Source organism: Octopus bimaculoides, chromosome 9, assembly GCF_046866305.1.
Source record: "Octopus bimaculoides isolate indiv1 chromosome 9, ASM4686630v1, whole genome shotgun sequence".
In the NCBI taxonomy this organism is placed as follows: domain Eukaryota; kingdom Metazoa; phylum Mollusca; class Cephalopoda; order Octopoda; family Octopodidae; genus Octopus; species Octopus bimaculoides.
Genome location: NC_142936.1, coordinates 87,209,253 through 87,233,355, shown reverse-complemented (window position 1 = coordinate 87,233,355; position 24,103 = coordinate 87,209,253). Strand labels below are relative to the sequence as shown.

At 35.5% G+C, this 24,103-nt stretch overlaps 1 protein-coding gene across 1 annotated transcript; it reads right to left on the bottom strand.

Annotated features, from left to right (window-relative positions):
• Nucleotides 1–1,039: 1,039 nt before the first annotated feature.
• On the bottom strand, nucleotides 1,040–24,103 carry LOC128248768 (uncharacterized). Its single transcript, XM_089358211.1, has 13 exons — nucleotides 23,931–24,103; nucleotides 22,407–22,564; nucleotides 21,460–21,639; nucleotides 19,807–19,834; nucleotides 13,971–18,133; nucleotides 11,471–11,560; nucleotides 10,893–11,000; nucleotides 8,453–8,698; nucleotides 7,580–8,096; nucleotides 4,769–4,926; nucleotides 2,796–2,895; nucleotides 2,262–2,334; nucleotides 1,040–1,244 (listed from the first exon to the last, which is right to left on the bottom strand). Exons 1-13 carry the CDS (start codon nucleotides 24,101–24,103, stop codon nucleotides 1,236–1,238), a joined length of 6,003 nt encoding a protein of 2,000 aa, XP_089214337.1. The 3' UTR covers nucleotides 1,040–1,235.

Here is a 24,103-nt window from a genome sequence, read left to right as displayed (position 1 = left end):
TGAACCAGAGAGGGGAATGTGTTGAATAAAATCATAATCAACTGATCCCCCTATATTTTCTTTTACCCAAAGCCAGAAACTTTTCAGCATCCCTTCGTATGTCTCTGAAGTTTAATTTATCGTCTCATAAAAAACAGAAATAGCAGTTTAATATCCCTCAAACCGCACTCTATCTTAATAAAAATTAAGAAAAAGAAAATTTATGTAATTCTAGGTACACAATGTCTGCGTTGAATACATAAGGAGAAATTTATTGATTTCATCTCCTTCGAACTGCATGCCCCGATCTGAATGAATGTAATTTGATGAATCGCTCATAGGAAATAGTGGTAGTCGATGACTAATCACAATATCGATTGTCATGTCTGGACATGGGAATTTAAAGATATATTATGAGTATTCATCCACCAGCACTAGCAAATAACGATTTCTTTTCAGAACATATACATGGTCTTACGTATCTAAGTCCGTGTATATTTTTCCCATGGTCTAATTGCTCCTATTGGTTTGTAAAACTCTGGTTTAAGTTGCTTACAGATTTTAAATCCCTAGGTTAAATTTGGCAAATTTCAATGATTAGAGATGGTAGGTTATGAATCTTACATCATAGCGCATCCCAGATGACAACTGACCATGGGGGACGTTGGGGAGAGAAATGATGGTGCCTTTCATATAATGTCTGGCCTACTCGCATCTATCTTTCTGTCAGTTTGAATGGTGAAATTGCATCATCATTATTATTATTATTATTAATACTAAGGCAGCAAGCTGGCAGAATCATCAGCATGCCTGGCTAAATGCTTAGCAGCATTTTTCACATCTTTATGTTCTGAGTTCAAAGTTGCCTTTACTTTTTGTCTTTATGGGGTTGATGAAATAAGTACAAGTCGAGCACTGGTGTCGATTTAATCAATTTACACCCTCCCCCAACATTGCTGGCCTTGTGCCAAACATTGAAACTATTATTATCATTATTATTATAGAAGAAGAGTGTTTTATCATACATGCATAAAAAACAAAATATCAAAAGGAGACACAGTAAGGGCAAAACAAAACTTTATTTTAAACCAGATCTACAATTACTTGATTCTGACATCAAAAGAAGAAAAATTGATGCAACCCTCTCAAAATGTTAATTCATTTAAAAGCAAGATATATATATATATAAAAATCCATTATTTCCATCTGAGTCAAGTCGTCTTTACAGGGAATAAAGTGTTTTTCTTAAACTTCCATTAATAATACTGAAAAATAAGAAGAAAAAAAGCAATATCAAAAAAAGGAAACAAAATTTTTAGGAGTGTTGAGATTTGTAAATATTATTTTCTACTCTAGGCACAAGGCCCGAAATTTTGGGGGAGGTGGGGTCAGTCAATTAGGTCGACCCCAGTACACAACTAGTACTTAATTTATTGACCCCCGAAAGGATGAAAAACAAAAATCAACCTTGGTGGAATTTGAACTCAGAACATAAAGACAGACTAAATACTGCTAAGTATTTCACCCAGCATGCTAACGTTTCTGCCAGCTCACCACCTTAATAAAAACGAAATATTTTGAACAGTAGAAACCTTATATTTCAGATCGTGGCTGTTTGGTAAGAAGTTTGCTTCCCAACCACATGGTTTCAGGTTCAGCCCCAATGTGTGACACCTTGGACAAGTGTCTTCTACTATAACCTCAGGCTGACCAAAGCCTTGTGAGTGGATTTGATAAACAGAAACTGAAAGAAGGCCAGTGTATGTATGTGTGTGTTTGTCCTCCACCACCACCACCAGCACAACTTAACACTGATGCTAGTGTGTTTACATCTTAACACCTTAGTGGTTTGGCAAAAAAGACTGTAGAATAAGTATCAGGCTTTAAAAAAAAGTACTGCAGTTGATTCATTTGACTATAAATTCTTCAACAGCATGGCTGTTTTCTTTATAATATGATTATTTTTGTCAAAAGTGTTAACCCTTTTGATATCAACCTGACTGAAACCACCTCTGGCTCTGTAGTACAAATGACTTGTTTTCATAAGTTTTGAATTAAAATCTTTCACCAAACTTTAGTCACAATTTATGTTCCTAACGCTAGCTTAATGATAATTAAGTTATTTTACTAAATGATTTGTTATATTTAAAATTAAACTGAAAGAAACACAGAGCATCTCAAAATAAATACAGTAACAAAAGGGTTGAATGTGTTATCCACTAATTTAACTATTTTTAGATGAATATTTTGGATTACATGTATTTTCAGATTAATTTCTTTACCTCTTTCCAAGGAGTCAAATCAATTGGTTTGAAAGGGAAATATTTTCGGTTATATCCACACTCATATCCATAACTGAAAAGCAAAAATATGTAAAATTCAAATTCAAATTCTTATTTTTTTTAGTTTTATGAAAAAAAAATGAAGGGTATTGTTATTGTTTTTCTATAGCCCTAAACTGGCTTTGCTAGAAGAGGGATATGATACAAGGGATTCTAGCCATGACTATCCTTACATTTTTAGGAAAGGTAATGATAATAATAATAATAATAATAATAATAATAATAATAATAATAATAATAATAATAATCCTTTCTACTCGAGGCACTGGGCCTCAGATTTGTGGAGTTGAGACTGGTCGATTACATCGACTCCTAGTGTTTCACTGATAATGCCAGTAAGCATTTTGTCCAGCATGCTAACAATCACTGCCTTAGTAGTAGTAGTAGTAGTAGTAGTAGTAGTAGTAGTAGTAGTAGCAGCAGCAGCAGCAGTAATAGTAATAGTAGTAACAACAATGATAATATATTTCTTACCAATGTGGCACGTAGAATGGGTTTGGTTGAATGTCTCTGACGTTTGTGTTATCGTAGATAATTCTGCTCATCTTCACTGAGCTTATTGATGCCAATTGTGCTGAAAGCAGATTCAGGGACGACAAAACTTAATTATTCAATTCTATTCAAAGTCATTTTATGCAAATAGGAATATAAAAAATAACCAAGTAAAACACTATAACATACAGAAGACAGTGTGACGAAGCACTGCACACCATATCATGTAGAATTTGTTCAGTATAATAGAAAATACAAGAACAAAGACAAAACAGGGTACACACAGTTGCTGTCAGTTGTGTTGTGAGGGCCTGACTAAAGAAGAAAAACATCTGTTGCTAGTCTTTTTAATTTTGTTCACTATGTAATCTCCTTTGTTATGACCACCAGACAGAGGAAGAAATGCCTGTATTTACAGGTCAATGATCTTTTTGAGGGATCCTCTGATACTTGGATTTCTCCATGAGTGGCACAAGAACAAGCTAGAGACAGAAGCACTTATATGCGCAGCACAAGAACAAGCATTAAGGACAAACTATGTGAAGTGCAGAATTGACAATGCAACTGAGAGTAACAAATGCAGAATGTATGATGAGAGGGATGAAACAGTATGGCACATTGTTAGTTGGCACAACATGAATACAAAAGACAACATGACAAAGTGGCAAGAATGATCCATTCGGAGCTTTGTGAAAATTACAGCCAACAAAGAGCAAGGGCGTGGTATGATCAAATCCCAGGAGTTACTGAGAATGAAGATTGCAATGTGACCATCAGATCAGACATTGGAAACCTGACATTGTTGTAGTGAACAAAAAAGAAAAAAATTTGCATGAGAATTGACATAGCATGTCCCAGTGACAACAGGATAAATGAGAAAGAAGAAAAACCATACAACTATGATGATCTGAAGTTGGAAATACACAGGTTGTGTGCAATGAAGAGAGGGAATGTGATACCAGTTGTAAATGGTGAGCTTGGAAGTATCAGCACTCAACTACCAGCACAGACCAAAAAGATTGGTACAAATGTAAAGATAGAACCCCTGCAAAAGTCATCATTACTTAGAACTGCAAGAGCTCTCCTCAGGGTTCTTGAAGCATGATCAGTAAACAAGTGTCACCTTAGTCTGCTGGCTGTGGACAGCTGACACTTTCCCTCATACCCAGCAAAATAAGCTGCAAGTTTTCATCAAAATAATAATAATAATAATAATAATAATAATAATAATAATAACAATAATCAAATTTAGCTCAAACACAAGGCCATAAACTGAATGGGAGAAATCAGTTGAATAAATTAACCCCAATAATTGATTGGTACATTTTTTTTTATTGACCTCAGTGAGATGAAGGGCAAAGGTGACATTGTAGGATTTGAACTTAAAGTTTTTAAATCCTGAAAAAATATCTATTTTGGTCTATTGCTTCTATTAAAAGCATCATCCTCACAAAAGTAGGAATAATTTCTGACATTGGCACAGACCCAGAAATTTGGAGTGAAGGGTTAGATAACCAATATTTTATTTTATTCCCCTGGAAGGATGAAAGGCTATGTCAACTTCAGCAGAATTTGAACTTAAATGGGAAGTGTCTGGACAAATTCTACAAGACATTTCATCTGTAGAGTAACAATTCTGCTGCTCTATCACTCTCAGAGTAATAATATTTTCTATTATAAGCATAAGACTTGAAATTAGTGGAGAGAGAATAGATGATTACATCAACCCCAGTGTTCAACTGGTACTTGTTTTATTGACCCTGAAAGAATAAAAGGCAAAGTTGACCTCAGTGGAATTTGAACTCAGATTGAGAAGACAGACAAAATGCTTAGCATTAATGATCCTGCCTGCTCACTACCTTTCTTCACAGTTATAATAATGATTGTTGCTATTTCTTTATTATCTGTATTTTTAACTGAAAAAAGAAGAATATATTTGAGAAATGTAACTTTACCTGGAGTGAATCTGTGGTTTTGGTACCAAAACCTATCACCGAACTTTAATTTAAACATCTGAGTTCCCATTAGACATTGGAAGAGTGGTCCAAAGACAGCACCATTTGTTGGTGTCTCTGTTATTCCACCAACTAACAAATCAATATCATCCACACATCTGTAAGCATGTAGGAGAAACAACTGGTTAGTAATATGTGAAGTGTATAAAAGATGTATTATAATATAGGCATTAGATTATATATAGATATTATATACGGATATTAGATGATTAAATAGATATCTATATATATAAAAATGAGAATGTGTGTCTGTCTGTCTGTCTGTCTGTGTGAATCCCTAAAACTCGAGAACTACGCAACCAATTTCATTCAAATTTTACACATGCCTTACTTAGGGTTCCAGTTGTGTTTTAGTCAAAAAAAATTATTAACTTCTTGCAGAGTTCGAGCACATGGCAACATAATATCTCCTCCACTATTTAAGTATTACGTGTCAAAAGTGAAACAAAAACACTCATGTCAAATACTTTCACTTTAAAAATGAAACTATTCCACTAACTGAAACAATCACATTACGATACTGTAGTGACAGATACTTTCACAGAGAGAGAAAGAAAGAAAGAGAGAGACAGAAAGAGAGAGAGATGTATATGTATACATATACATGTATATGTACACCATTTCGATACTGTAATGACAGATACTTTCAGAGAGAGAGAAAGAGAGAGAGAGAAAGAGAGAGAGAGAGAGAGAGAGAGAGAGATGTATATGTATACATATAGATGTACACGTATATGTATATATATATAGATCTATACATACATGTATATGTATACATATGTGTAGATGTATATATATAGCTGTACATGTAATATGTATACATATATACATGCATACAGATATCTATACATATATACACCCATCACACACACATACACATGCACACAAACACACACATTAGTCATTTGTTTTCTTATCCAAAACTACGTCAAAAGTACTGAATGGATCTTTATGAAATTTGGAAATTATATTCTTTGCATAACAGCCATAACTCCCATGAAAATTCATATATTTTTGATGTTGATGAAATTTTAACCCGAACATAACAGATGAGCATTATTTAGAAAATGATGTCACACATTATCGAGGCTACCATTCTTTCTGGATGTGCAAAAGGGGATGACGTCTTTATTCCAAGAATTCCTCTTACTCCATCAGGAGCAGACATTCCGTTTACATTCAGAAGACTACAATTCTCCCTTCGTGTGACTTTTGCCATGTCCATAAACAAATATCAGGGTCAAACACTGTCTGTAGCTGGTCTTCTCTTGGAAGAGCCCTGCTTCTCACATGGACAACTGTATGTTGGCTGCTCAAGAGTGGGCAGCAACAAAAAACTATTTGTATATGCTCCACAAGGGAAAACAAGGAACATAGTTTACAATGAGGTGTTATAATCACAACAGCAAGAAAGTATGTACATGATCACCTTCTTTTACGAAACTTCATTGACTTTCATATATTTATATTGATATACATAATATATACGTGTGTTTGGGTGCGTGTGTGTATATACATCTCTATATATAAAGATGATGCGTAGTCTAGACGGCGTTTTTAGATTTCATTATTCTCTTTAACCCGTGCAACGCCGGGTATTTCTGCTAGTTAGATATAATATCTAAAAGATATTGGACCGATAGTAAAAAAAGATAGCACTAGTTTGACCATAGCTAACTGGTTGAATCAAGTAAAAGAGTAAATGAAAAGTTGATTTCTAACAACTTTTTTCACTGTATTTATCTTCTATTCTAAGTCTCTTCACATTTAGGATGCCTTGTAGGAATATTTAATTAACCACAGAACTTATTATCATTATCATTAACCATTAAACATTACTATCTCAAGTCCTAGGATTCCTTAAGGCTGGTTACCTAGTTTCCATGGAATATAAGTGACCAAGATCACAACAGTCCCCCTAAATGGCACACCAGTCCATTGCAGGGTTATTCATTTGTAAACCTCTTTGAAGTGAGTATTTTATAATCAAATAACTATAGATATTATATACAGATATTAGATGATTATATAGATATTAGATATAATATCTCAAAGATATTGGACTGATAGTAAAAAAAAAATATATAGTACTAGTTTGACTAAGTTGGGGGTGGAGTAGATAACTGTTTCAATTTGTAGCTTTTTGTTTTTAACCTGGATCACAGGATCGTATGTGAGCCACAACAAATCTGTTTCTGGTGAAATTTGGGAATAGCTGAATCTTGAAATCCCATTCTTCATAGGAAAAGGAAAGACTACAGAAATGGTGGAGGGGAATGTTAAAAAATTGATGTTAAGGATGGGAAAAAACTTTTCCACTCTATAAAACATAGGAATACTGAAGAAGGAAGGAAAAGCCCATTCTTTTCCTTTCCTATTAGTAGGGGACTTCATGAATGAATTCCAGTATTTTAAATCCGGGTTTGTCCCCATTAACAGGGTAGCTGAATCTACCTTGCTCTTACAGCAATTGCCCTCACACCATCTCGCCATCTCACCCGGTTTTGGGCATCCTCCCAATCTCCTCCTCTACCCTCCTCTACCCTCAACGTTTTCTTTGTTTGACTTCGCTTTCACAGTTCATTCACTGTAAACTCAAGCACTCTCCTTAGAACATGGTCCTCATCCCTCCTCAACACTTGTCCATACCACCGCACTACATTCAATAGATTACTATTTCAAACTCCATATTTTTAATGAAGTTTGGAGAAAAAGTTAAATAAAATAAAAATAAAAGATTAATAGCTTTACTTGTAAAGTGTCTTCAGTTTCTTTCTAACAAACAAAGGATGGTTGACCAAATCCGAGAAACTCTTCACAGGAACATATTTATCATAAAAGGATGCACACAACTTCCTGTAATGAGTGTAACCGGGCAAACCATGATCTCTTCCCTTTTGTATGAAGACACTGCCAAGATCAAATTGGTTTTTGGAGAAAATATCACCCAATCCATCAATTCTGAAAGCTGAAACCTTCTGTGCATGTTGGTTTAACTGACCTCTGAGGAAGTTCGGGAAACGAGTAATGGTCTTCAAGAGTGGTTTTGTACTCTTTATAAGGCTGCTAAATCGGAAGTAATACTTCTTTTTAGAGCATATCAATGGATGTTTTTTGAAGAGCACAAAATTATCTTTCAAGTGACATACTGGAGCACCTTTGTTATCATAGTATGATAAAATATTGGCTCGAAGCATGAAATGGCTAAAACGGAATACTGCAGTTGCAACAGAGTTTATGATGGATGGATTTAGTTTGTCGTTGTAATCTGTAGAATAGAAAGAAGTGAAAAATGCTGATGACATAGAATACAGAATGATTATCAAAGAGAATATTTATGACAAAAACAGCAGTGTGTGTATGTGTGTGTGTGTGCGTGCATGTGTGTGTGTGTGTATGTGTGTGTGTGTTGTGTATATGTGTGTGTGTTTGACATTAGTCTTGAAAAGTACTTTGATTAAGTATTTGCTGCACTTCATCAGCTTTTGCAAGCTTAATACACATTTAATATAAGAGCAAACACACACACACACACACACACACACACACACACACACACATCACATGTGCACATAAACAAAGACTAAAAATACAAGGCTCGCCATGTAAAACTATAATACTTACGGTATTTACAACCACTGGTAAGTTTCAAACTTTTCATTGTTTTATAACCAAGGATGACCGGTAGGTATTCATTGTATGTTATGTGTTGAAGTATGGCACCGATTATATCTCGTGTTGTATAAAACAACTGGTCATTATTCCAGTGGGGATTCAACAAGTGAAGTTTCCAGGCAATTCTGTTGTGTTCTCGTAGAAATATTGTGTGGAGGACAATAAGGTTGACATTACTGCTATCTCTGCTGTCTCCTGTGACAATTAAAAGAGCGAAAGAAGGAATTGTCAGAAAATTAACTCAAAACAAAGAGTGGACCATACATATTGAGAAATCACTTCCTTTGGCTTAAGTACCAAGACATGTACTGCCAGGGTTCATTTCGTAAACCAGTCGTTGTTGTTGTTGTTTAGTCACAAGCAGCTTGTGACTATGAAAATTAATGAAAAGCATTATATTTCAGACATTTCCTGTTTTGGGGTTTTTTGAGTGGGGTGGGGTTGTCAGTCATGGTGTATCTTGGACAACATTATTATTTGGCAATCTTTCAATGTAGACACATAAAATGGCTGACTACAAAATGAAAGAAAATGAGTAGGAAAAATTTCAAAAGTTTACCTGATATTTGTTTTACTGTCCTGTAAAAGCATTTTAATTCACTTCTGATTTTTAACAAAAACAATTAAAAAATAAATACACATAATATTTGTGAAAACAACACCAGGTAGATTCTTGTAAATTCTTTCAGTCACTTTATTTCAGTTTGTAGTCAGCCATTTTATGCACCTTAACCCTTTAGCATTCAGATTACTTTATCAAATGTAATACTAATTTATTCACATTCTTTAAAGTTAATCCTGTATTATCTTGTAGCTTTAAGATTCCGAAATGATGATTGTTTATCTTTAGAGTGGAATTGTAGGGTAGGTGTGAGAGGTTGGATCTGGCCAGTTTGAAGATAAAACAGGTAGAATAATTGGACTGGATATGGCTGGTTTAAATGTTAAGGGTTAATTAAAATATGGCTTATTATCTAATGTGCCCTCCTTATTTAAACAAAATTCAGTCAGCAAAAATTAATTGCACCTGCAGTTCAAAGGGCCAGCCTTGTCATATTCTGTGTCTCATCAAATCTCTCTAAAAAGTATGTTAAGGGTACATGTGTCTGTAGAGTGCTCAGTCACTTGCACATTAATTCCACAATCAGGGTGTTCCATTGATCAGATCAACTGAAAGCTTTGTTGTCATAACTGATGTTGTGTCTGTGAAGAAAACACTTTAATCTCAACAGCCCAGTCTACCTGTCTGTAAAGAAGGTTTCATAATGTGAAACTACTTATCATCATGAATGGTGTGGTGGTAGCACTATTAAAGAAACAAGTGTTTCATTGGCTTTCAAGGTTGATGTTTCAGCTGCTCCAGCTTGTTCATGCCACAGCTGGTCAATCATTAACAACTTGATCCTACTTTTAATTGTATTGCTGTCCAACACCCAAACTCAAAAGAGAATGTGAAGGAAGGAAAATCCAAGCCAGTTTCATACTAATGACAATAATAAGGTTACCTAAGCAGCCAAATGAACAACTTAACTACAGACCATATTTTGGTTACTTTGATGCACCAATTTATGGATGCAATAACACTGTATAACAAAAGTTTTATGTAACAAATTTTTGTTATCCTTTGGTAAGTGTTATTTCCTATTTGTTTCTATCTAGAAATCAAAGGAAATGACTACCATTCCTTTCAAACTTTCTTTTGTGACCAGGACATCGATGTTTTCAAACTGATCTATTTTCCATTACATTTCAGACAGATTCAGCACTAATATTCTGCCTAATATCACAAATTCGTTTGTCAGTTGCTTGACCTTAACTGCCTGAGTATGTTCCTAAGTGACTGACAATATGCGCATCTCTAATCACGAGCAAGAGTAATGGGGGAGCATCATAGCCATGCATTGAGAGAAATTCTTTGAGGCTTGAATAATTATAACAAAAGCGAAGTTTAAAGGAAATATTAGCCATTTTTCACAGTCTCTAGGGGTAAGCAAATTGGAAATAACAGTTACTACTCAAGGACAAAATGTGTGTTCCACAGTCTAATCAGTAGCTTAGTTCTTCTCACACTGACCATAAAGCAGTGACATAAGGCGATGAGCTGGCAGGGACATTAGCACACCAGGCAAAATTCTTAGCGGTATTTCATCTGTCTTTACATTCTGAGTTCAATTTCTGCCAAAGTCAACTTTGCCTTTCAAGGTCGATTAAATAAGTACCAGTTAAGCACTGGGGTCGATGTAATCAACTTAATCCCTTTGTCTGTCCTTGTTTGTCCCCTCTATGTTTAGTGCCCCCCCCCCATCCGTGGGCAATAAAAAAATAAATAAAGCAGTGACATAATAATGTCTTTGAAGTAGTAAGAATGATTCTGCATGGTGCCATTTACCTGTTTTGAAGCAGGGGTACGGTGTTGAATGTTTGTAGTAGTGATTATTCTTGTATTTACTTATTGGTGGAAATGGTAAACTTAAGCATTCAGATGTTCTCAGCAATCCTGTAATTAAAAGAATTCTGTATAGATTTCCGTTTAACCATTTGTTAATGATGGATGCATGTTTCAGCAACCTTATAGATATACATACATATACATGCATATACATATACGCACATATATAAAACACATGCACACCTAAATATACAACATACACATGTATATGCATACACATATACACGCATATATACACACATATACAGACACATTTACACACATGCATACACACACATGTACACCTAAAGGCACAACATAAACAGACATATATATATAATCACACGTATACACATTCATGTATTCACACATATATACCCACATACATACATATATATACACACACACACATACACGTAGTCACGCATATATACACATGCATGCACACACATGTACACGTGCACACACACACACACACGCACACACATGCACACACACACACAATCATATAAAGAAAGAATCTAATTGCTAAATGTTACCATATTTTCCTAGCTGCAGTTCTCTCAGGTCGTGTGTTCCATAAATAAAGGAGCCATCCAAGAACGAGGTCACCTCATTCACTTGTTCTCCTGTCAAAGACAACAAAAACAGCAGAATCAATAAGAGATAATAGAGCATTGTGACCTCCATAGGTTTATCAGATAAGTAGTAGTGGTAGTAGTAGTAGTAGTAGTAGTAGTAGTAGTAGTAGTAGTAGTAGTGGTGGTGGTGGTGGTGGTGGTGGTGGTAGTAGTAGTGGTAGTAGTAGTAGTAGTAGTAGTAGTGGTAGTAGTAGTAGTAGTAGTGGTGGTGGTGGTGGTGGTGGTGGTAGTAGTAGTAGTAGTAGTAGTAGTGGTAGTAGTAGTAGTGGTAGTAGTAGTAGTAGTAGTAGTGGTAGTAGTGGTAGTAGTAGTAGTGGTAGTAGTAGTAGTAGTTGTTGTTGTAGTAGTAGTAGTAGTAGTAGTAGTAGTAGTAGTAGTAGTAGTTATTTCTTTGTTGCCCACAGGGGGCTAAACATAGAGGGGACAAACAAGGACAGGGAAAGGGATTAAGTCGGTTACATCGACCCGCCAGTATGTAACTGGTACTTATTTAATCGACACCCCCCAAAAGGATGAAAGGCAAAGTCTACCTTAGCGGAATTTGAAATCAGAACGTAAAAGACAGACGAAATACCGCTAAGCATTACGCCCGCCATGCTAACGTTTCTGCCAGCTTTCCGCCTTAGTAGTAGTAGTAGTAGTAGTAGTAATTTCAAATTTGGGCACAAGGCCAGCAATTTTGAGGAGGCGGGACAAGTAAGTTACATCTTCCCCAGTACTTAGCCACAATCTTTTATGTTTTACTTGTTTCAATCATTAGATCCTGGCCATGCTGGGGCACCGCCTTGAAGAATTTTAGTCGAATGAACCAACTCCAGTACTTTTTTTTTTTTTGAAAGCCTGGCACTTATTGTATTGGTTCTCTTTTGCTGAACTACTAAGTTATGGGGACATAAACACACCAACCCTTGTTGTCAAGCAGTGGAGTGGGACAAACGCAGGCACAAAGACATGCATACATAGATACAAATATATATATATATATATATATATATATATATATATATATATATATATATACATATATATATATACATACATATATATATATATATATATATATATATATATATATATATATATATATATATATATATATATATATATATATATACATATATATATATATATATATATATATATATATATATATATATATATATATATATATATATGTATGTATATATATGTATATATTCTATCCTTGTCTTGCAAGTTACTTGGTGACCCTGCCTGTGCTGGTGCCACTTAAAAAGCAACCAGTTCAAAAGGTAAAGTGGTTGGCATTTGGAAGGGCATCCAACTATAAAAACCATGCCAAATTGACCTTCTCGCCTGTGCTTGTGCCATGTAAAATGCACTCAGTCCACACTCTACAGAGTGGTTGGTGTTAGGAAGTTGCATTCACCCATAAAATCCCTGCCAAAACTGACACAGAAGCCTGACGCAGGCTCTTGCATGGCCAACTCCTGTCAAACAGGAGGACGTTAATCAATAATGATGATGATGAATGATATATATATGTATATATATATATATATATATATATATATATATATATATATATATATATATATATATAGATAGATAGATAGATAGATATGTAGGAGTGGCTGTGTAGTAAGTAGCTTGCTTACTGACCACGTGGTTCTGGGTTCAGTCCCACTGCGTGGCACCTTGGGCAAGTGTCTTCTACTATAGCCTTGGGCCGATTAAAGCCTTGTGAGTGGATTTGGTAGACGGAAACTGAAAGAAGCCCGATGTATATATGCATATATATATATATATATGTGTGTGTGTGTATATGTTTGTGTGTCTGTGTTTGTCCCCCCAACATCGCTTGACAACCGATGCTGGTGTGTTTACGTCCCCGTAACTTAGCGGTTTGGCAAAAGACCCCAATAGAATAAGTACTAGGCTTCCAAAGAATAAGTCCTGAAGTCGATTTGCTTGACTAAAGGCGGTGCTCCAGCATGGCCACAGTCAAATGACTGAAACAAGTAAAAGAGAGTATACATACATACATACATACATAATACCTACATACATATATATATATATATATATATTGTTGCACTTGGGGATGGTCATGTTGCCAGTTTAGATATATAGATATAGATATATATGGTAAATGAAAGATGGAATGTACGTGAATTTATTATTAATCACGACAATTTTTTTGACACATCTAGCATAGATTCCTCATAGGTGGGACACTCAACAACAGGTGTAAACCATTCGTTTTATTATCCATTATATATATATAATTTTACGTTTATTTACGACTTGATTTCTTTATTTCACCAGAGTATAAAAACCTATAATGGTGATACTTATGAACCTTCTCCCCCAACCCATAGCTGCCCAAGAAGTGTAAAAATACAAAACTTTTACTTACGAACAGTGTTGATAAATGGTGACTTTGATGATCGTACAAGATTTATACAAGATTTCTTACATGGTGCTTTGTAAGAGCTTCCATAGTGGTGAAGATAGTGAGGTTTAGAAGAGTAAAGGTCGCCATAGTGATGAAGGTGGTAGGGTTTTCCATAGTGGTGAGGGTCGTAGTGTTTATAAGAGTAAGAGTTTCCATAGTAGTGAGTGGGCTTCCATAGTGGTTTCGATGGATAAGAGCTTCCATAGGGGTAATAATAGTGAGATTTTGATAAGTAAGAGCTTCCATAGGGGTAATAATCGTAGGGTTTTGATGGATAAGAGCTTCCATAGTGGTGAGGGTCATAGTGTTTATAAGAGTAAGAGCTTCCATAGTGATGAGTGGGGTAGAGTTTCAATGAGTAAGAGTCTCCATAGGGATAATGTTGGTGGAGTTTTGAAGGATATGAGTTTTCATTAGCAGATCTCTTATATCTTTCAAAAGAACCAGCATCCCTTTTTTGCAAAGAAATTAATTTGGACTGTGGAGCTTTTGGGTTGTAAGATCCTCTATAATAGTTATATTCAGGAATGTAGTAGGGATTCCAATAATAAGGGAATTCATAGTGATGTGGGTATCGGTGAGATCTGAAATTGGATGGGTGTCCTTTACGATAAAAGCGATGGGGTCCAGAATAAGGATGTTTGTAGTGTTTATGAAGGAGGGGCACAGGACCATGATGCCGATAAGATTTAGGACCATGAGGGTGATAATATTTAGGACCATGATGGGGATTATATTTAGGACCATGAGGGTGATAATATTTAGGACCATGATGGGGATAATATTTAGGACCATGAGGGTGATAATATTTAGGACCATGATGGGGATAATATTTAGGACCATGATGGCGATAAACTTTAGAGATGTGATGATGATGAGATTTAACATGATGAGGATGAGATTTAACATGATGATGATGTTTATCAACTAAATGGTGTACAAAGTCATGAGGAAGAGGAGATTTAGAAATAGATCTTTTATAACGGGGAAAGTAAAATTGGGTTCCATAATCATAAAATTTGCTTGGTTTAGAATAGTAATGGTCTGAAAAGGGGTGAAGGTAATTAATTTTAGAAGGGTAAAGATATCCGTAGTCATAAGGATAATAAAGTTTTGGGTAGGGTTGAGTATATGGGTGAGATCTGAGACTGGAAGGACGCCCTTTACCAGAAAGGTAATAGGGTTTAGAATAAAGATGTTTGTAGTGTTTAGAATGGAGCAGCTTAGAAACATAATGGTGAGAATATTTAGAGCCATGATGAGAATGGGATTTAGAACCATGATGGGGATAATATTTAGGACCATGAGGGTAATAATATTTAGCATGATGAGGGTGCTTATTAGGATAGTTATGAGATTTAGGTTTAGGAAGAGAGGGTTTAGAAACAGATCTTTTATAACGAATTAAGTAACCATCATTATTGTAAGTTTGGGTTACATCACCATGAAATTTGCTTGGTTTAGAATAATAAGGGTCTGAAAAGGTGTGAAAGGTGTTTGTTTTAGAAGAGTAAAGATCATAGGGATAATGATGACCCAGAGAGGGATCTTGAGTGTCTGTATAGTAGTGTGGCAAGTTTAAGAAGGTATGAGGGGTGTGAGTGTGACTATGAGATGTTTGGCTGTGTGATGTTTGGCTGTGTGAAGTGTGACTGTGTGAAGTGTGAATGTGTGATGTGTGACTGTTTGATGTGTGACTGTGCGAAGTGTGACTGTGCGATGTGTGACTGTGCGAAGTGTGACTGTGCAATGTGTGCAGCAGGCTACTGAGTTTGTGCGCCAAGTGTGAATGAGCGTGCAATAAACGTACATGCTTGTGTAATGCATGGATATGAGTGGGACTCAACTCTTGATAAGGATATAAAGAGTGTGAGTGAGCTTGTGCTAAATGTGAGTGAGCATGAGTTATGTGCAAGTGAGCAGAAGCTAAGTGCTCCTCATGTTTGCGTGATGCGTGACTGTGAGTGTGGAGATGGGCCAAGTGAGAGTGAGGGTGCAATAAATGTACATGCTTGTGTAATGCATGGATTTGAGTAGGACTCAACCCTTGATAAGGATATAAAGAGTGTGAGTGAGCTTGTGCTAAATGTGAGTGAGCATGAGTTATGTGCAAGTGAGCAGAAGCTAAGTGCTCCTCATGTTTGCGTGACGAGTGACTGTGAGTGTGGAGATGAGCCAAGTGAGAGTGAGGGTGCAATAAATGTACATGCTTGTGTAATGCATGGATTTGAGTAGGACTCAACCCTTGATAAGGATATAAAGAGTGTGAGTGAGCTTGTGCTAAATGTGAGTGAGCATGAGTTATGTGCAAGTGAGCAGAAGCTAAGTGCTCCTCATGTTTGCGTGATGCGTGACTGTGAGTGTGGAGATGAGCCAAGTGAGAGTGAGGGTGCAATAAATGTACATGCTTGTGTAAAGCATGGATTTGAGTAGGACTCAACCCTTGATAAGGATATAAAGAGTGTGAGTGAGCTTGTGCTAAATGTGAGTGAGCATGAGTTATGTGCAAGTGAGCATAAGCTAAGTGCTCCTCATGTTTGCGTGATGCGTGACTGTGAGTGTGGAGATGGGCCAAGTGAGAGTGAGGGTGCAATAAATGTACATGCTGGTGCAATGCATGGATTTGAGTGGGACTCAACCCTCGATAAGGATATAAAGAGTGTGAGTGAGCTTGTGCTAAATGTGATTGAGCATGAGTTATGTGCAAGTGAGCAGAAGCTAAGTGCTCCTCATGTTTGCGTGATGCGTGACTGTGAGTGTGGAGATGGGCCAAGTGAGAGTGAGGGTGCAATAAATGTACATGCTGGTGCAATGCATGGATTTGAGTGGGACTCAACCCTCGATAAGGATATAAAGAGTGTGAGTGAGCTTGTGCTAAATGTGAGTGAGCATGAGTTATGTGCAAGTGAGCAGAAGCTAAGTGCTCCTCATGTTTGCGTGATGCGTGACTGTGAGTGTGGAGATGGGCCAAGTGAGAGTGAGGGTGCAATAAATGTACATGCTGGTGCAATGCATGGATTTGAGTGGGACTCAACCCTCGATAAGGATATAAAGAGTGTGAGTGAGCTTGTGCTAAATGTGATTGAGCATGAGTTATGTGCAAGTGAGCAGAAGCTAAGTGCTCCTCATGTTTGCGTGATGCGTGACTGTGAGTGTGGAGATGGGCCAAGTGAGGGTGAGGGTGCAATAAATGTACATGCTGGTGCAATGCATGGATTTGAGTGGGACTCAACCCTCGATAAGGATATAAAGAGTGTGAGTGAGCTTGTGCTAAATGTGATTGAGCATGAGTTATGTGCAAGTGAGCAGAAGCTAAGTGCTCCTCATGTTTGCGTGATGCGTGACTGTGAGTGTGGAGATGGGCCAAGTGAGAGTGAGGGTGCAATAAATGTACATGCTGGTGCAATGCATGGATTTGAGTGGGACTCAACCCTCGATAAGGATATAAAGAGTGTGAGTGAGCTTGTGCTAAATGTGATTGAGCATGAGTTATGTGCAAGTGAGCAGAAGCTAAGTTCTCCTCATGTTTGCGTGATGCGTGACTGTGAGTGTGGAGATGGGCCAAGTGAGAGTGAGGGTGCAATAAATGTACATGCTTGTGTAATCCAAAAGGATGCAGTAAGTGTGAATGAGTATGAGATACCTGAGTGCGAGTATGAGACACCCGAGTGTGACTATGTGATGTTTGACTGTGAGATTCACTGAATTTTTTCCCATATGGCCCAAGATGGTAATTATAAGGGGTTTTGCTGGGGTAATAATGGGGATAGTGTTGGTTGTAAAAGTGCAGGTCAAGATAATGGTCACCATGGTGATGGTGGTGGTGATGATTTTGATTCAGATGCAAGTTTAAGTTATGGTTGTTTTTCTGACTGATATGAATTGATTGTTGATGAAATGGGTAACGAAGTGGATAGCGAAGGGGATAACGAATGGGATAATGAAGAGGATAACGAGGTGGATAATGAGTTGGATAATGAAGTGGATAATGAGAAGGATAACGAAGAAGATAACGACCATTTTGGTAGTAATTCGGGAAGCCATAATATGAATAGTAGTAACCACTACATTTATCCAGGTGACAGTGACTGCTATAAACTATGGGAAAGCATATTGATTTGTTCCTGGAAATAAACATAAAATTAAGACAATTGTTAAAAATCTATAAAACAATGCATATATATAATTTTTTTTTTAACATTATAAAGATGCAGCATCAATTTTCTATCATTCCTTGACCCAGATCCATGCCAGATGATCTGTTTTGTTTGATTAACAGAAGGCATGTGATAACAATTCCTGGTAAATTCCTGGCAGACAGGCACCACATAATCAATAACTTTTCACAACACACCTTTGTTTATTTGCCATGATTGTGTTATAAAATTGGAAATATTTTTCCAATCCCTTTACTATAATATCAAGGTGCAAAAGTCGAAACAATCTAATGCTTTATTCTAATACCTAAAACAAAATCTAATGCCATTTGCTAATACTTAAAACAAAATTCAATGCCAGTGCCAGGCCATCTCTTGAAATGTAACTGCAAAATGTCAATATTAATTGTTTCTCCTTTCCTGCTAGAATACTGTATCCTCTGGTGAAGGTACATGTTTTAGTGGTTAGGGTATTCAGCTCATAGACATAGGGCTGTGAGTTCAATTCCTGGCAGCATGTTATGTCCTTGAGCAAGACACTTCATTTCACATTATCCCAGTCCACTCAGCTGGCAAAAAAAAAAAAACCCAATTGTACCTGTAATTCAAAGGGCCAGCCTTGTCACATTTTGTGTCACACTGAATCTCCCTGAGAACTATGTTAAGGGTATCCATGTCTGTGGAGTACTCAGCCACTTGCATGTTAATTTCACAAGCAGAACCTTTATTGTCATAACCAATGGAGTACCAGTTTTAAATTTTTTTTTTTTTACATCCACTGCAATGGATGTAATGATATCTCTATCCATTTGCTCTTTGGAGAAAAAGGGTCTTTAGAATATTAGCATATGGTGCTGAATTTATTTTTAAACGTTTGCATTCTCATATTATTGCAATCATGTATAAGAAGAGTGTTTCTACCTTCATGATGAGTTACTAACAAATAAATAAATGTGTGTTGTGAAGACTTGGTTGTGAAAAAGTTATTAATAGTCCAAATTAAAAAGAGATGCTGGATTATCAGTTGCAGAAAAATTGATGCAGTGCGAATATATAAAAGTATTAAAACATACAGAATATACATAACAGTGTTTAAAAATGATATAAAATAAAGTAAAATGAAGTGCAAAGATGGAAAACGAATGAGTTTGGTGTTGGTACAATTTGAACTTTGAACGTAGAGTGATGTATACTAAATGTTATTGAGTATTTTCTGTGATGCTGCTGTTTCTCTGTGGAAGCCATGTTTGAGAGTTAAGTGTCTTTGACAAGAAAGAGATGAGCTCTGGTATGAATTCATAGTCAGTTTGGTCTGGTTAATTAACATACCTACCAGAGAGAGCCATACACCTCACTTTGTATGCTAAGCAGCAGTAGTATTGTCATCAGCAACAAAGTGACTTTACTAATCATCATCATATTATCACCATTGCCACCAACACAATCAACTTCACAATTTTCAACATCATCATCCTAATACTACTACCATCAACAATCATCTTCAGTGTCTCTCCATCGTCGTTGTCATTGTCATTGTTGTCGCCATCATCGTTGTCATCGTCATCATCAGAAATATCAACTGGATAAACTTAATCACATCCATGCTACAAGATGCAATGCAGAAAGAATTGAACACTTACCTCAATGGGCCACCACAGCAATCAATATCTGTGGAATACATAGAAGAATAGTAAAAACATATTTTACAAATTTGAAAAAATGTTTGTTCAATTTCAGATTAAATTCCCTGTTGTTTGTTTGTTATTTTTTAATGTAAATATTTCATCTGCCGTTATGTTATTAGACTTGTGATTAGATTTGATCTATTGTGGTGTCATTTCATCTTTCATTTTAATAATTACATCATGTACAGGAGGAACATTGCATTCTTAGTCATTATACACCATGGAAATAGGATAACTGATCCTATGATTCTGAGGATTTAAGACAGTAATGTTCAGGGTTTGATACTCATGTAATTATATTTGGTCTGTATTAGTTTTATTTGATCGATCAATATCTCATTTGCTCTGTAGCAGGAATATTTAGCAATTGAACTCAAATCACTTTATCCAATACAAAAAGCAACTCAAGAATATGATTGTGATTTACTAAAATATTACCAACATCATTAAAAAAATCAGACCATTCAAGACTTTGTATGGAACTGGATGTAACAGTAATTTCCTTTTTGGCACACTTTTTCTGAGCAAGACCACCACTATATATTCAGCATATTTTAGCCACTTCTGATAGACAGTAGATGGCAAACATCAGACTGGACACGGGCTTTGAACTATCTCAATATTTGTCATTCCTAAGTACCATAAATATTTTTTTGTTTTCAATAAAAATAAATATCTTTTATCAAAAATCTCCAATGGATTTCAGTGTTCTTTATTGTAACAGATCTGTGTCACATCTGATCGGTTGTGAGTATATTTGATCTGTCATAGTTATATTTGGTCTCAGAATATATATATATATATATATATATATATATCATCATCATCATCATCATCATCGTTTAACATCCGCTTTCCATGCTAGCATGGGTTGGACGATTTGACTGAGGACTGGTGAAACCGGATGGCAACACCAGGCTCCAATCTAATATTTATATATGTGTGTGTATATATATATATATATATATATATATATATATATATATATATATATATATATATATGGTTATTAGGAATTATATTTCATGTACAGTGATCATATCTCATCTGTTAAGATTATATCTGATTGATAATTATCATATTTAGTTTATATTGATTATTTTTATTTTCAACAATAGCAATTGACAGACAACTAGAATAATGCACTTCAGTGAACAGTAGCAATGACACAATCATAACTGTCTTGAAATAGAATACATGTGACAAATTAACTAACAAACTGCACCTGCATTTGGAATACTTTTGTTAGCTCTTATATTTTGGACCATTCATCACGATAATGGATTATTGTATTTGATGGCACATAAGATGAACTTTTTATAAAAAAGAATAACTCAAAAATATCACCTGGGGTTCTATATACAAAGTTGAGCCTATATTAAATGCTTTAGTGAAAGAAAAACATGTTATCTTGAATATGCGCTGCTAGCATTGGGGTGCATTTAATATACCCTTTGTGTCTTTTATGCCATCAAATACAGTAAATTAAAGCTAAAATAACTATGTAAAGAAGAAATGGTTTTCAGATTTCAAGCACATATTTTTCCTTCAAACCTTAACCAAATTGTCACTATGTTCTCTCAAAGTCCTCTTTAAACAAAAACTTACTTGATGGTCGACTTGTGTCAGACAAATCATGGGAAATCGCCTGAGAGAAGAATGCAGTAAAAAGACTCAGTTTTGACAGACATTTTGCGTTGAAAGGTTCGCTAAATAGATTGCACCCAACAACACGAGCGTTTGGTAATAATCCTCCACTCTTTCCATATATTTTTGGTTTGTCATAACCTGAAAAGTAAAGAGGTAGAATGAAAATAATAATAAAAGTAATGATAATAACAATAATAATAATAATAATAATAATAATAATAATAATAATAATAACAATAATAATAATAATAATAATAATAGTAATAACAAGAGCACTCGGAGAGCGCAAACCTCCGCCAAGGCAACACCAACGTCCTGTCAACGATTAAGAAGAGATGATTTTTAAAATGAGAATATCTAAAATAAACTCAACTGCTCTCGCAAATGAGAATACTAAAAATGAACCTGACCGCTCTCAAAAATTAAGTAACAAAAAACAGGGAAAATAATCAAGAATCCTTGTCTGGTACCGAATTGATCCCAAAATCTAATCAGTTTGTGCCAGTCGTGAGGCCAAACATCCCTGAAAGTTTCATCCAAATCCATCCAGCAGTTCTTGAGATGTCTTGTCCACGAACCAACAAACAAACAAACAAACGTGACTGAAAACAATACCTCTGCCTTCGCTAAGGTGGAGGTAATAATAATAATAATAATAATAATAATAATAATAATAATAATAATAATAATAATAATAATAATAATAATAATAATAAGAAGAAGAAGAAGAAGAAGAAGAAGAAGAAGAAGAAGAAGAAGAAGAAGAAGAAGAAGAAGAAGAAGAAGAAGAAGAAGAAAGAGAGAGAGAGAGAGAGAGCAAAAAAGTTAGCAGAAGAGAGTAGAGAATTCGGTCAGAATTCAGGAAAGGAAAAAATGGAGACATTTGAGTGTCTTTCTTCACTGACCGTCATGATAAGCCGGTGGAATGAGACGTGAATATTCATTATAGGCGGCACCCCAGTACTTGTTCTTCAGATTATTACAAGTACCATTTGCACTCCTAAATTCCCTTTGCTTTCCATGAAAATTCACAAAGGTAAGTTCATCTTCATAACACTTTGGGCTGAAATAAATGAAACGTAGAAGTCTTAGAGGAAATATTATTCAACACCACCAGGTATGGATAAGTAAATATAGGAATGGTTGTGGGGTATGTAGCTTGCTTACCACCCACTTGATTCTGAGTTCAGTTCCACTGCGTGGCACCTTGGGCAAGTGCCTTCTACATAACCTCGGGCTGACCAAAGCCTTGTGAGGGGATTTGGTAGACGGAAACTGAAAGAAGCCTGTCATATACATATGTATATATTCTTTTATTCTTTTATTTGTTTCAGTTATTTGACTGTGGCCATGCTGGAGCACCACTTTTAGTCAAACAAATCGACCCCAGGACTCATTCTTTGTAAGCCCAGTACTTATTCTATCAGTCTCTTTTGCCAAACTGCTAAGTTTTGGGGACATAAATACACCAACATCGGTTGTCAAGTGATGTTGGGAGAACAAACACAAAACACAAACACACACATATGTATACGATGGGCTTCTTTCAGTTTCCGTCTACCAAATCCACTCACAAGGCTTTGGTTGGCCCGAGGCTATAGTAGAAGACAATTGCCCAAGGTGCCTTACCTTTGTTTAAACCACAAAGCAAGAACAGATATCTTTATCAAATTTTAAATTTCACTTCCTCCCTTTTGAATGTCTCACCGGCATTCAAGTGAATAAACGCGCATAGTATAATAAAATGAATATTTTGAAAAATAGATGAATACAATAAACTTGATTGATGATCCTTAAGTAATAACGAACAAAAGGCAAAATCAATTGATACCAAGATATCTGTTCTTGCTCTGTGGTTTATGCAAAGGCAAGGCCTATTTTTCTTATATTTGCTACATTCACCGTGCGTGTTTCTTAATAGTGAGAAATTTGTGGCCTTGGAGTTTTGACTTCTATTTCTAGCAAGCTGGTATTTCGGTACCTTAATCTATTTGTATACTTTTTTTGCTATTTAGGTTAAACTTGCTGGCCACTTTATTATTATTGTTATTTTTAATAATGGTAATAATACTTTATTAACTTTTATATGTATATATATATATATATGTGTGTGTGTGTATATATGTATGTATGTATGTATGTATGCGCGTGTGTATATATATATATATATATATATATATATATATATATATATATATACATATACATATTCATACACACACACATATATACACACACACGCACACACACACACACACACACACACACACACACATATATATATATATATATATATATATATATATATATATATACACATATACACATATATTAAACAGGTGGCAGTAGTTCCCTTTGATTCAAAATTAATTAGAATAATAGAGAGTAACTACAATTAATAAATAATTAGAATTAGTTTTAACACTTACTAGTAACCAGCTTGGATATTCCATACTGCAAAAAACATAAAAACAAATATCATCATCACATCATCATCACCACCATCATCATAACCACCATCATTATCATCATCATTTCTTTCATAAACATTATTCTCCTCATCCTCTCCATCATCATAATTTTCATCATCAGTCGTCAGCAT